Source organism: Canis lupus, chromosome 8 (genome assembly GCF_011100685.1).
Source record: "Canis lupus familiaris isolate Mischka breed German Shepherd chromosome 8, alternate assembly UU_Cfam_GSD_1.0, whole genome shotgun sequence".
NCBI lineage: Eukaryota > Metazoa > Chordata > Mammalia > Carnivora > Canidae > Canis > Canis lupus.
The window spans coordinates 65,423,665-65,439,100 of NC_049229.1; the positions used below are offsets into that span (position 1 = coordinate 65,423,665).

General features: G+C 37.2%; 1 protein-coding gene across 6 annotated transcripts in view; it reads right to left on the reverse strand.

Annotated features, from left to right (window-relative positions):
• The window catches only part of ATG2B (autophagy related 2B), a 70,864-nt gene that overhangs the window by 54,245 nt on the left and 1,183 nt on the right, over positions 1-15,436 (reverse strand). For all 6 annotated transcript variants that reach the window (XM_038545658.1, XM_038545659.1, XM_038545661.1 and 3 more), the window contains exons 2-4: positions 4,664-4,826; positions 1,550-1,702; positions 929-1,031 (exon numbers count right to left, since the gene is read on the reverse strand). In XM_038545658.1, coding sequence (XP_038401586.1) covers positions 929-1,031; positions 1,550-1,702; positions 4,664-4,826 — 419 coding nt within the window. The remainder of the gene's footprint in view (positions 1-928; positions 1,032-1,549; positions 1,703-4,663; positions 4,827-15,436) is intronic.

The window sequence follows — 15,436 nt, forward strand, 5'->3', positions numbered from 1 at the left end:
CAGGAAATGCAACCTAATTTTAAAAATCTGTTAACAATAACCATTTCACTAATAGGTAATTTTATGATAGAAAGACAGAAACCATAGCATATCTGCTTAAAATTTGGAAAAGCCCCCAACAGATCCCTATACAGAGTGTCTTTAGTGCTCAGTGCACACACTTCATTCCATGCATTTCTGTTGGCATTCAAATCACATTAAGACACAGATGAACACTGACTGCCTCAAGGGCAACCCTCTTGGGTCCCCTCCCACTCTGTGTGCTTCGTACTATCTGTATGTTACCGTACTCTAAATAAACTTTGCTTTGGGCCCACCAAAAATGAAAACAAAAAAACAGTGACTACCTCAGATTGACACTCAGGAGTATGTATATGAATCAATCTCTGTTTTGGAGATAATATAGGGTTCCAAGTGAGCATACACAGAAAACTAAGTGTGGTTTCTTTTTAAGTAAATCACTATCACACATATTGACCTTAAGATACTCTCATAGAATCCTCTCAAAGAAAACCAGTCAGCCTTTCTCATGTAAGCAGCACTTAAATCAAGCACAGGAAAGCAAAGAAGCCCTTCGAGTTAATGAGACATGGCAAAACAGGGTGTCACTCATATGAAAAAACTCCCAACAGAAGTGCCTTAAATTTAGCAGTATTCATCTATTCATGATTTTTACTTGATATTACTAAAAGAGAATCATATGCTCTGAATTCCACACAGTATTATATACTTATACCCCGACTGGTACCTTAAGTTTTCAATTATAGGCTTAAAATGTATCTTGGAGAGCCGTGCTTTACCCAGAAACCACACAACATGGTAACTGAATAGCATCATTTCTAATCTCTAAAAGTATCTGATGAAAGTCAGATCTTACTATTTATCAAAGGAAATAGGGCCACTTATTCTCAGATATAAGAAATCTTACCTTTCTATTCGAATCTCAAGCGCAGTTCCAGTTTTGGAATTGTCTGGCACGTGTTCAATTCTCAAGACTGTGTCTATAAAAGTGACTGTTACTCTTCTTAGTACTAGAACAAACAGGTAACTGTCAACATGACACCGCACATATACTCAATAAAAACTTCTAATGAAAGGAATAAATGCTACCTTACACAGAACTTAGAAAATACAAAAGTTGTATTTTTTTCCTTCAAAATTCCAAAATCTTAAGTTTGGTAAAAACCATTGTGTCTTACACTGAGCACCCACGCCAACACACCTCAACAGACACCTGGGCAAGGCCTAACACTCTCTGCTGAAATCTAAACCCTTCATTACACAGGCAAAATAAATAGTAGAAACTAAGGAATGAAAGAACATGAAATTAAATTGGATATATTTAAAATAACCTCAATCTCAAAGTTTTGGAGAACAGTAACTTCTTAAAAAAAAAAAAAATCACTCCAATGGATTTTCCTTATACAAGGCTTATTAAATAACAGTACTAATTCACACACATGCGTGCACACACCTACACACACACACACACACACACACACACACACACAAACCCTAAAATTTTTTAAAATACTCAATAATGCCAAACCTGTTTCAATGGTTTCAGCAAACTTTTCAAGTCCTTCAAAAGGCTGAGATCCTTCTCCTTGTTCATCTGTTAATTTCTGGCTAAGACATTCTTTTGCCAATTGCATACTGCTGGTCATGAAACTTGACCAATACATAGGCTCAGAACCAGTTGCTGCAGAAAATATAGATTAATCCTAGATAACTTCTCATAGTTACAACAAAGTTATTTCTTAAAATGCCACATTTGAAATAAACTCTTAACCCTCCAAGAGACATTTAACATCACAGTATTACCTAGGCATACGATAATCTAAAAATTACTCTTGAGATTTAAATATCACCTTAGAATAACTGAGAAGAAATAACGAAAAATCACAGGAATAAGTACAGAGATGTGTGCTCTCATTAAATGATATGTATGTCTAATATTAATTCATGAATTCATTCAAGAAGTATTTAATGCATGCATGGTACTATTCAAAATACTATAGAATGGGGTCAACAGATTTTTTGGTGAGCATCAGATGGTCAACAGTTTAGACCCCGTGGTTCCTACAGTCTACTCTGACTACTCTCTCACTCTAGTGCAAAAGCAGGCAGAGAGAACAAGGAAATGAATGAGTATGGTAGTGTTCCAATACAAATTTATTTACAAAAAATGTCAGATCAAAGTTGGCCTGTAGGCCATTGTTAGCTGACCCTGCTGTAGGGACAGAAAAATCGTTAATTCTGCCCTCTGAGAGCCTACAATATAGTGAAAGAAAGGAGATGTTTAAGAAGGATTAGTAAACAACTATGCAATGTCAACAGAAAATACTGGCAGCTAAATTAGGAGGTTAATTCTTCCCACAAACTGAAGTTAACAGGAAATCTGGTTAAGGTGGCACCTGACCTAGGCTGTAGAAGGTCAGTATAAATGTAGATAAAACAGAAGAACATCCTGGGAGGGATACATGAACTGGGAAAAATCCTTTCCAGATATTCCCTCATCAGAGAATTGAACTTACTTCCTTAACATTATTCAAAACAAACTGAGATTGTTAGAATTACTGTCTTCCAAAATGGAATTTAAAACCTCTTTTCACAGAGTATTTTTTCAAGCAAGGGAGAATATTTGATTTTCCATAAGAAAGTATTATTCTTTCTACTCATCATGGTTAAAAATAATAAAATATTCTTGTTAATTAAATGCCATTATCAAGGAGAATTTCCACACACAGACTACCAATTTTCAAAGTACAGGGGCTATTAATTCGAGTAAGCATAATTTAAACTCTGGTGTTTCAGACAACACTTAGGATTATCATTCCTCAAGTATGTCTTGACCAACTTCACTTGCCACTCAAAGAATTTAAATTCAGAAGTTAAGATGATTTACATCATGACTCTTACTGGCTTATAAAACACACATATACACACACACACACACTCACTCCAATGTAGAAAATCTGAACTACAACAGGGCACAGTGGTTAAGAAGGGACTCCAGAACTAGACTGCCTGGGTTGAGATCCCAAGTTTCCACTTAATGAGCAATGACTGTGGACAAGTTACTGAATCTACCCGTGCTTCAATGTCTGGCTCCATAAAATGGAGAGAACAGTATCTATTTCAAAGAGCTACGGTAAAATAATATTGGCAGAGCACCCACAACAGCATCTGGCATGCAAGAAGCACTATATATGTGTTTGGTAAGTCAGAAAACAGCATATATGTGACTAAAGCTACCACATGGATATACCTATAAATAATGACTTGCTACTACTTTAAAGCTTTTCCCTCTTAAACTGTCCTTTTAAATGTTTTCGATCCTAAGGAAGAGGTGAAAAAACAGTATAATGAACACCTGCATAGCTTTCACTTAGATTCGTCAAAACTATACACACACTCACAAATACACATCCATTCTCATTATTTTGCTGAACTATCTGAAGGCAAACTGCAGGCATCCTAACACCCACTCACTCACTCCTAAATACTTCAGCAGGTAACTCCTAGAAATATGAACATTCCCCTGCAAATGCTCAATAACATGAACACACCCAACAAACCTAGCACTGACAAAATACTATTTTCTATACATTCCACATCCAAATTTCCCAGCTGCCCAATAACATCCTTCATAACAAAAACACAGGATTATCTACTGCAGTTTCTCATGTCTTACTCTTCTTTAATCTGGCACAATTACTCTATTTTCTTGTCTTTCATGAACTGAAACTTCTAAAGAGTATCACCCAGTTAATCTAGAGAATTTCCCTTATTTTGGATTTGCTTGAAGTCTTATGATTTGATTCAGATTAAGCACTTTTAGCAAGAGCAGTATATAATATGATGTGTCCTTTTCAGCCATCACATCAGGACATACATCATGGCAGTTTGGCTCACTATTGATGAGATTAAGTTTGATCACTAGGTTGTTGTGGGGACTATCAATTTCCTCCACCGTCAAAGAAACATTTCTCTCTCTAAATAACACGTAATCAATGAAGTATGTTGATATATCTCAATATCAAGTTCCTCAACAACTTTTCACCAAATGAGATTAGCATTCATTGATGATTACCACCTGTACCAATTTTTTTTTTTTTACCATGGTGGCCAAAACATGGTGATGATCTATCAATTTTTCTACTCTAGTAAGTAGATATTCTACTGCATACAGAGCTTTCCCTTCTTCCTGCCTTCCTTACATACGGATTACTTATTTGTAACAATATGGACTTAGAGTTGTTTTTTTAATTTATAATCCACTTATTGTCATTATTCCAGATTTGGCCAACAAGAGCACCTATAAACCTAATCCTCAGTCCTTTTAACATTTCTCCATTAATCTTTAAGCATTTCCCTTGTTTCTGGCACAATACTTTGAAATTTTAGAACAGTCACTTTATATGATCGGTAACAAATAATTAAACCAAATCATCAGTATACTAAAGTTACCATGGGTAAGTAAGGCAAGAAGTAACTCTAAATATAAAATCACACACCCCCAAGTCCTAATATTTTATCTGCTGAAAATCTCACAAATATAATGTTAAGTAATACCGGGTTTAATGCAATTAGGTTACTTTCCCAATCTGTGAAGAATACAAATAGAAACAAACAGAACAGAAACACATAACACACCTACCTAGGCGGGGTCTAGGCCGGAAGACCATTTCTAGCCCTTTCACTTCCAGTGCACAATTATCCTGCAGCAAGGAGCCCCATGGAACTGACAGAGAAATTGACTGTATGAATCCTTCAGTGACTTCTAAAGGTGCATCTGCCGACTCCAGGATCTCATTGAGACACTAAAGAGAAAAACCAAGTGCATTTTGAAATCACAGAAACAAGAACTCAAAATTGTTAACTTATTCAAAGATGCTGAATATGCTCATATGTAAGTCAGACACTAGGGATAAGGAAAGCAGAGTCCATAGTAAAGACTCCCCATCCTTATGAAGTTTACAAAATAGCTTTACTGTGACAGACACATGCATCAAGGTGTGATGAAGCTACATGAAAAAGGAAATACAGTACTATTTGAGCATGTAAAAGAACCTAATCTAGAGATCCAAGATAGGCCACATTGAGGAAGTGCTATTTAAAGGTGAGACCAGAGAAGGCTGAGGAGTTAACCAAGCAAAGGAGTCCACACAGAGATAATAACATGTGGAGGATTCAAAGAAAGCAGAGGTCAGAGAGTGCAAGCCCACATATTTGAAACACAAAACTTTCTGAGAGGGAAATTAGGCCCTAGCGTAGTGTGCTAGTGTTATGGTGATGAGCCAGAGATAAGACTACATAGATAAGGGACAATGAAATCCAAATGGCCTTATAATTCATGTTAAGAAGTCTGACATTTACCTCAAGAGCAAAGTGAAGCCACTGAAAGATTTTAAGCAAGGGCACCATGAGGAGATTAGAACTTTTGGTGAACCACTTCTGCGAACACACTGAGTTGCATGCATGGGAAGAAAGTAAAACTCAGGCACAAAACCGTTCTGAGCCAGGGAAGCCAGGGAATTTGGTTGGGTGAGGACAGTAACACTGAGGAGAGTCAGAAGTGCACAGATTTTTGTAGAATATTAGGAAGTAGAATTAATTGGCGTCATGAGAAATAAAGGAGGAATGAAGAACGACTTCTGGGTTGGAGGCTTAGACAACAGGTTAGCTAGTAGTGCCATTTACTGAGGAAAAAACCTGGAGAAGCAGGTTAGGGGAAGCTCAAGAGCTCAGTTCCAAAGAGTACATGTGAGGAGACATTTGGGCGGAGATGTCCATAAGGCAGCCAGATATTCTGATCTAGATGTCAGGAGAGTCATCTGGGTTGATGATATGGAAGGGCATTATGAATCCAAGGGGTCAATGAAGCCCTAGGATGAGGAGAGACAACGTTTTTAGAATTAAGAGTCAGTTGGTCATCTGACTCTTTATTTCAGCTCAGGTCATGATCAGGTTGGGTGTAGAGCCTGCTTGAGGAACCTGCGAAATAAACTAGAAAAAAGCAAATGGAGAGCAAGAAGGAAAATCAAGAAAGTCTTACATCCCAGAAAATCATGGAAAGACAATTATAAAAAGAGTGCTCCAGTGCAATAAAAGGTAACAAGAGGCCAAAGATTTTTAAATATCCACTGGATTTTGTGATATTTAGGGTATGGGTGATCCCACTGAGAGCAGTTTCCATGGCGTGATAAGGCAAACCAGACTACAGCAGAAGACAGAATGGATGTAAATATAGTTAATAGAATAAATATATTTCTTGACAATGTACTTTTTTTTTTTTTTAAGATTTTATTTATTCATGAGAGACACGGAAAAAGAGGCAGAGACACAGGCAGAGGGAGGAGATGCAGGCTCCATGCAAGGAGCCCGATGTGGGACTTAATCCCGGGACTCCAGGATCACACCCTGAGCCAAAGGCAGAAGCTCAACCGCCGAGCCACCCAGGTGTCCCAGACAAGGTACTTTTTAAAATTAAATAACAAATGTTTATTAAATGACAGTTTATATGTAAGGTACCTCCTGCATACTATGACGAATAGCAGTGTCATAATTCTTGGCCTACAACATAATGTTGAATGTTGACATTAAACCAACTCACATTTTATCACTGGAAGTTACTACTTTAAAAGGCTCTCTTCATGCTGGTGTTTGTGTAATCCTACACTTTCTGCAAAGCACACAGGCATGGGTGGTTTTAAGGTAAACACATCCAGATCCTCAATACAAAAATATATTCTGTTCTACAACTGACCTTCCTGAGAAGAGTATTTAACAATAGCACTATGTTGGATCTCCATTCCCATATTCCCTTGTACAATTTCCCATCTTCTACTTATCCAACAAGGCCTATCATTTCCCTTCCCGAATCCTCCTTTTGTGCACTGCCTAGGTATGAAAATCTCCAGGCAGCACAAGCAATACGTTTGCTAGAATGTATTTTGGCCAGAACACTACAAGTCAAAGAACTAAGTGAAGTTGCTACTACAAAATCCCTTCAATTCTCATCTACTTATTTATGCCTCAAGCTTACAGTTATTTAAAAAATTTAGAATGAAATTTATGGTACCCTATCAAATTCTAGTAAGTATATTCATTTATGGGCACACGAACTAATCCGGAAAAGGCAGAAACCACCTACCTACATCGTTAAAAAAATGTATTTCCAATAGAAGTTTTTATGTTCAATTTTTCAAACATATATTTATATGGTTTTGATCAATGGCACACTTGTTACAACACAATCCAGAGAAAAAATGTTAATACTTAAAGCCTAATGATTATCTGATGGAAACACTAATAAGATCAATATGGTAAGACCTTAGAGGAATTAAGGAAATCACTTAAAAAACTTAGAAGACATCAAGTGAAGAAATCATTAAAGGAATTAAAATGAGAATTAAAAGGAATTAAAGTTTAAAAGGGAATTAAAAGGAAATATTTACTTAAATACAAAATAAAGCTGGACACTAACAGTAAATTTTTAAATATGATCAATTTCAACTTAGTTACATGTTTTTATTGAAGAGAAATCATAGCAAGATCAATAGAAGACTTAAGCATAAAATATATAAATTAAGATAAAGTTCTGCAAAGAAAGATGGACATAGGAGTTCAACGCGGAAAAGATACAATGTTGTCTCCAACTACTGATGAAGAGCTTGTTCAAGCATTTTTAAATTATAATAGTGGGTATTTAGATCCTACTGGGTGAAAGCATGTATTTTTTATATCAATATTTACAACACAATAAGAATTATTCTTTACAACTATTTAAACTGTTAAAAAGAAAACTAAAGGCCAAGGTAGAGTCACTTGTCCCCCAGGACAGCAAATCAAGATTTAATTGCAGTCTCAACCTCTCCAGGAGTGAAATTTTAAGCCAAACAAACTGGATTTTCTGGTTGGCACCAACAAGGTAACCTAGGGTCTCTCCCCCAAAGAAAAGATGAGGTAATCCACCTATGACTCCATGTTCTTCCCCCTAAGGAAAGAAGTCCAAGGCTGAAATAATCTTTTCTTTCACTAATAACTTTTTGCCCTACTCTCCCTCCTTCCAATAAAAACCTTCCCTTTTGCACAACTTTGGAGCTCCCCTCTACCTGCTAGGTGGACGCTACCCAATTCAGCCAATTAGATTTTCAAATGCTCTTGGGTGAATTTTGTTTTTTAACAAAATTTTATTACGAAAAAATTTTAATTTTAAAATACACAAAGAATGCAGTAATTTTTTAAACATTTTAAGATTGGGCAAACATGTTTGAAGAACAATCCTTTAAAATATCATGTAGTCAGGTCCTAGCTCAGTCACTTTATTAGCTGAGTGGCTTTGGACAAGTTCTTGAGTCCCAATTTCCTCATCCATAAAATAGGATAGTATCTATTTCATAGGGTTATTGTGAGCATAAATGAGATATTAACATGTAAAGATGCTAACATAGTTCCTGATACCAAGGATGCACTTTATAAATGCTGACTATTGTTCTTTATCTTGCACAGTGCCTACCTAGTGCAATGATGAGCACTATTGGGAATTCAAGGTGTGTCTGACATTATGAAGAAAAACATGAAGTTATGTTTCTCTTTAATAGGTACCATAAGAGTAACTAGGAAAATACAGCTTATTAGTTTAAACCAAGGCATCAGAATTCAAAAAGAGCTAAAACACAGCATAAAAATTAGCAAGACCAAACTTAAACCAATTAACATTTCATTAGCACTTAATACATACAGGACACTGCACTACACTATTTAAACCTATGTTACTACACTAAATCATCACAATAGCCCTCTGAACTAGGTATTTTTGTGCCCATTTTACAGATAAGGTAACTGAGATCAGAAGAGTTAAGTACTTTCAAAAGCTCCTCAGTTCATCACTGCAGAAACAAAACTATATATGAAAGAGAAATATATATTTTCACAATGGAAAATTTTGCAGAGGCTCATCAAAATCATGTGCTAACATCAGTAAGTCTCTAAAATGCAAGATTTGGGCTTAGGAGCTGGCTTATCGAACAAGCTTTCTAGGACAGAAAAATTCTCAATCCCTTCGTACTACTGTTTTCCAAAATGCAATCAAGGACAATATGCATGACTCTCCTAGAATACTTCCTAAAAATTCAGATTCTTGAGTCTTTAGAACACAAATCTATAGGGAAGGGGCTAGAAGTCTGCATCCTAGCAAACTTCCTAGGTGAACCCAGTACTTCTAGTGTTTTAGTAGCTCAGGTTTCTTAACCCTTTTGAGCCAGTGTGAGGTACAAAAAGAACATAGGAGTTAGAAAGACTTCGGTATAAAATCTTGCTGTACTGCTAATATTAAGCCTGAGTAAGTTACTTAATCTCATAAAATAGAAATGTAGCACCCAACTTAGAGCAAGAAAATGTATATAAAAGCACCCAGTACAGTATACAGAGATGGAACATGCTTAAAAAAAAAAAAAGAAAAAAAAAAAAAGATGCTATTATGCTCAAAAGCAAACTAAAATCCCTTACCTTGACTCCGTGTCCCCTCAAGTCATCAACCTCTTCTCTCATAGCCAAGGCAGAGATTCACTGGAACCACCAACTACTACCTGCCTCCTAACTGCAGCTCCTAAAACATTCCTCTTAACTTCCAAAAAGAACTACCAAACGCAAAGAACAATGTTCAGTCCTCACCTTCCTTGAATTTTCATCTCTAATTCCTATGGCAGCTTCCCTGTCTGAAATTCTAACTTCCTTCGGCTTCCATAACACTCTTCATGCTCTCACTCTCCCTTCCGGTCCTTTACCACTTAGATGGTGGTATTCACCTCAGCCCCATGCACATACTACCCATGAACTTTGTGCGGTTCTGGTTTCAGTCAGTACTGACACTGATAACTTCCAAATTTTATCTTCAGCTTTTCCTCAACTCCCATACTATGTATGTTGTGAGAATTAATAAAAGGAAACCTCACCTATTATGGGGGGTGGGGGTGGGCAATGGTGGCTTAGCTGATTGCGCATCTGAATCCTGATTTAGGCTCAGGTTGTGATCTTTAGGTCATGAGATGGGACTCCACACTCATCAGGGAGTCAGCTGGGATTCCATCTATTGCCCTCTGCCCCTCCTCCCACAGGCATTCTCACTAGTGGGCTCAGGCACTCTCTCTCTCTTAATAAAAAATAAATGTTAAAAAATAAAACAGGGGATCTCTGGGTGGCTCAGTGGTTTAGCACCTGCCTTTGGCTCAGGGGGCGATCCTGGAGTCCCAAGATCGAGTCCCGCATCAGGCTGCCTGCATGGAGCCTGCTTCTGCCTCTGCCTGTGTCTCTGCCTCTATCATGAATAAATATTTAAAAATAAAAAATAAAAATAAATAAAAATAAATGGAGTCAGGAAGACAGCAGGGAGAGACCTCAGGCCCTACCACTGGCGGTCGATTACAGACCTAACAAGGAGATACCTAACTTGCAAGTCCATCCTACTTCAGCTACTATCTTCCTATCCCAGCAAGAGGGAGGAAAGTTTCCTCCGCACCCCCCCATACCCTGGCCCCCACAACCACCCAGAGGGGGGAAAGACAGTAACAGCTCAGCCAATGAAGAGCCATGCTACTGCAAACTCCCAGTTTACTCCAATGGACTTTTTGTCTCTAACAACCCTTCCAACTTCTCCCTTTCCTCTATAAAAGAGCTTACTTCTTTGTTCTACGGGTTTTGCTGTAGCTTACTTGTCCCAGATTGCAATTCTCTGCTATTCCCAAATAAACCAATTTTTGCTAGGAAAGCAACCGGCAGTTTTATTTTTAAGGTTAACAATATATAGCTCTCACTGCCTCCTGAGCATCTCTGTCTGGAAGTTCCAAATTCCCCTTAAAAAAAAAAAAAAAAAAAAAAATCCATGTTGAAACTTAAGCCCCCCCCCCCCCCCATCTCAATCTCCTCCTTTCCTCTCCTAGAGGGATGGGGAGGGAAACAACAAATACAACCTTCTCCATTTCTAGTATTTCATACTAAACCAACTAACTAGAACAAGTGCAGTAAGCTATAGTCATTCAAGATTCATCCCTCTACTCCTGGTTTTCATATTTTCAAGTCAATTTCAAAGGAAAAATTTAGAATGTTTGACTCTTAAAAAGGAAAGGATGCATCATACAAGAGGGGAAAAAAAGTTCAGAACAGTTTATTTCATGGGTTATTTCTTAAATTTTTGTACCATATTGGTATCTTTGGAAGAGAAGGGATTAAGGGCTATTACTTCATATTCAATACATTTCTTTTTATATGTTTGTGTGTGTGTATTGTGTTTCCTCTTTACCATTTGAAATTTTTGCAATGAGTATGTTAATCATATAATAAAAGTAACTAAAACATACCAAAGTTTTAAACTGTATATAGGCAATGACAGCTTCTGTACCATGGGGATTGTCAATATTAGACAACTATCTAGGAATATGGATTTGATAAAATTCCCTTCTCAATAAATATCAACTTTTCATTTGTCTCAATTTTGTGGCTACCTTAAACCTGTAACAGTTCAGAAAGTTTTATTATGGCATTGAAGAACAGTATTAAAAGAACTAATACAAAAAAAGAAATAATATGGTAATGTTAAGGAAATAGTTCTGGAGAGAATCAACAGTTCGAGAATTTACACTGTGCCACTAAGGTACAAAATAATGGCTCTATATAAGATGTTTGAACAGGTCATACTTACATATAGTCCTATATGCACTTGGGTAAAATTCCCTATATCCAGTATCATAAAGTATTTAGAAATTCCCTCATTCTGAGAAATCCCAAGATCTACTACAGCCAGTATATGAATAGGACAAAATCTCAGCCTACTTGGCTAAATTGATACCCTGTTATCTACTTAGGCAACATTTTCCTCATTAGCCTGAAGTATATCCTTGTGATTGAGTACTTCTTAACCTAAAAGCAGAGCCACCTGAAGTGCTCAGCAAGTGTCCTATTTTAGATTACCTTAGAATTTTAATGTTGAAGGCCATTTTGCTTTCAGTTATCAATGAGTTTCACATATACATAGAAAAAGGTAACTCTAGTCTAATACACCATCTGGCAAAGAATTAGTAATCAATATTCCTTAAACTGAAGATTTTTACTATATATACCAGTAAGCAAGAAAGCAGTAGAAAGATTATTAAGTAAAAATTAAAAGGCTTCAATGTCTTAATGTCTATCCTCCTGGACATACTGAACCACTGTGAGGAAAGGATCTTCACCCATTGCTATATTCCCCCAGCCCCTCATAGTGGCACATGCTAAGAACTCAATAAATGTAACAAACCAACTGATGACAAAACTTCAATTAAAAAAATAAGAATAAAGTCATAGTCTTAGAAAGCTAGAAAAGGGAAGTCATCAAATGCAACCTCCTACCCAGTAGAATTTCCTTCTTTCAACATTTTGCATTTTCAAACATTTCCTTGGGAAAAGAATTCATAAATGTATGAACCCACTACAGTTGTGGAATAGTTTCAAGCCCCTTGGTTCTATTCCTCCCTCCCACTTCAAGCCCTTCAAGGTAGTAATCTCCAAAGTGAGGTGTATGCATCCCAGAGAGTGTTAGCAGGTGATCTATAGGTATGTGAGAAGTTAGACATTCTATATTCAATTTTTCACACTTTTAGCTTTAAAAGTCCTACTAACATTTAGAAGACAAATGGGCATTGGCACGGTCACTCAGGCCATGCATCAGATTAGAACAAAGGGAAGAACAGTAGTTCCACGTTGGGGAAATGTTAAGAGTTAAATATACTCGGATATTCCATTTCAGAATACTGAAACTTATTTGAGCACAGATTATAATAAAAATAGACCTTTAAACAGTAGAACCTTTGTAAAGAGACAGAATGTGACAATAACTTCCTGATTTCCTGGTTTTCTTATGGCCAAATATTTAAGAGTTGAATTTAAAGATAAAGTTTTCTTCTACAGAGTTCCAAATATACTAATGATTTATGTGATGATCCATGGCTATCAGTAGCATATGCTACCTAGCAGGGAGAGTCCAAAAAACAAAACATTTCACTTTTCTAAAGTAAAGATATCACTTTAGGGGCGCCTGGGTGGCTCAGCTGGTTAAATATCTGACTCTTGATATCAGGTCCTGATCTCAGGGTCATGAGATTGAGCCCTTTGTTGGACTCCAAGCTCAGCATGGAGTCTCCCTGAGATGATCCCTCTCCCTTTCCCTTTGCCCTCCCCTGACCTAAAAAAGGGGGGGGGGGGGGGCGGGTAGTTAAAGATATCACTTTAATAATGAGAAAATAACTGCTTTTCAGGGCACCTGGCTGACTCAATCGGCAGAGCATCTGACTTTTGATCTCAGGGTTCTGAGTTTGAACCCCATGTTGGGTGTAGAAAATACTTAAAAATAAAATCTTAAAAAAAAAAAAGGAAAAACTGTTTTCTAAAGGATATTTGCATTATAGAGTAGACATTTTGGAAAATTATATTTGGAAATGTTTCCATTCATACATGATTTTGTTACTGAAACATGTTAAAAATATTGTCTATTTTTTAAAGTCATCTACATACATTATAAAAGATCTGAAAACATGAAAAGATTATCCAAGTGAATCTAAAAGTCTTAGTTTTTTAAAAAAGGTTTTAAAGTTAATTTTTAATATATAAAAATGCAACAACTTCTAATTAAATAGCAAGAAAACTGAGATCAAGGAAGAAGGGAATTTCAACACAATCTTGTGCATAACTGATGGCTGAGGATTGAACCGTTACTAACGTCGCCAATGATGTGATTCTTCCATTTGGACCTATGAATCTTCTTGAGGTATCTTTTTTTTCCACTCATGAAAATCATTAAAATCAAGAGTCAAAAGCAACTGAATTTGGAATCAGAGCTTTGAAGAGTTATAGCTAAGTGTCACATCAAAATTTAGACTAGTTCAAACACAGCATACTATAACAGATAATCAGCAACAGCAAATATTTACTGAATGCTTTGACATTTGGCCATATTCTTTGCCTTCGAGGAACAGAACCATAATCCTCAGATTAGGTCTAACCATAAATTGTTTTCTTAACAATCCTGAAGTTGTAAATTCAATCTCCACCACCTGAGGCACCTACGTGGCTCAGTCAGTTAGGCACCTGACTCTTGATTTCGGCTCAAGTTATGATCTCAGGGTCCTGAGATGGAGGTCAGGCTCCAATTAGGCTCTGTGCTGTGTGGAGTTCGCTTAAGTTTCTCTCTCCCCGTCTCCCTCTGCCCTTCCCCTCTCCTGCACACACGTGTGTGCATACGCACGCGCTCGCGTTCTCTCTAAAAAAAACAAATGAGAAAACAAAACAGAACATTAAAAAAAAATCGCTGCCTGATTTCCCATGAAGATTAAAAACACAAATAAGAATGCCTAGTGCACACAGTACCTGAAATAGATGCCCAATAAACAGTAACAACCATTTCCCTGGCTTGCAGCCATGTGATTAGTGAAGAAACAAGGGGCTTAAAAATTAGGTCTGATTTCTCACAGTACCATTTGCTAGCTGTGTGACTTGGGGCATATTATTTAACTCCAACTTTAAAATAGAAATAATAGTACCTGCGTTACAGGGTTAATGTGAAAAGTCATTTAGAAATAATGCATAAGATCATTCAACCCACAAAAGACAATGAATAGATCTCCAATCCTCCTCCTCTAAGATCGCTTTTTCATACCTATACTAAAAGTATAGACTCATGGGTCACTAAACTGAAAAATATCCATCAGAATCCTTATCTTCAGCGAAGAATTACAGCAACACACTGTCCTGACACAGTGCCTGGCATGGAATGTATACTCCATTAAGGTTTATTAATCTGAGGTGAATTACTATGCCCACTGTCACTTAGCTAACTGGCAGCCTGGGTTAGTGTGATTTAGCCTCATGTGGGACTGGATCTACTCAAACTCTTTCCACTATGTGTACTCTTCCTAGTTAAGTCATCTACGTATTAAAAAAGAAAACGTTTATTCATACAAGTGCAATTAATTGAAGGGTCATAATAAGATGTTACCATAATTTGAGTTTTTCAGGTTTCTGTGGCTAAGAAGTCATTACTGTTAACACTTTTATATAAAAGAAAATAGTTTAGCTTTTCACACAGCACCTCCCCATGGTGCACGGGGAGGTTTCCTTTTGTTTTGCTCAACTATCACTACCGGGAAAGTCACTATGTTTATAACGTCCTAAACGTAACCTGTGTACGAATGCATTTAGGATAGTAAACCTCTAAAACGCCACAAACCAATCCAAACCGCTAGCAGCAAACTCCAGCGCAAAAAAATGAAGGGTTGGGGGCAGGAGAAAAGCTGGTCAGGGGGATCCCTGAGTGGCCCAGCGGTTTAGCGCTGCCTGCAGCCCAGGATGTGGCCCTGGAGACCCGGGATCGAGTCCCACATCGGGCTCCCCGCATGGAGCC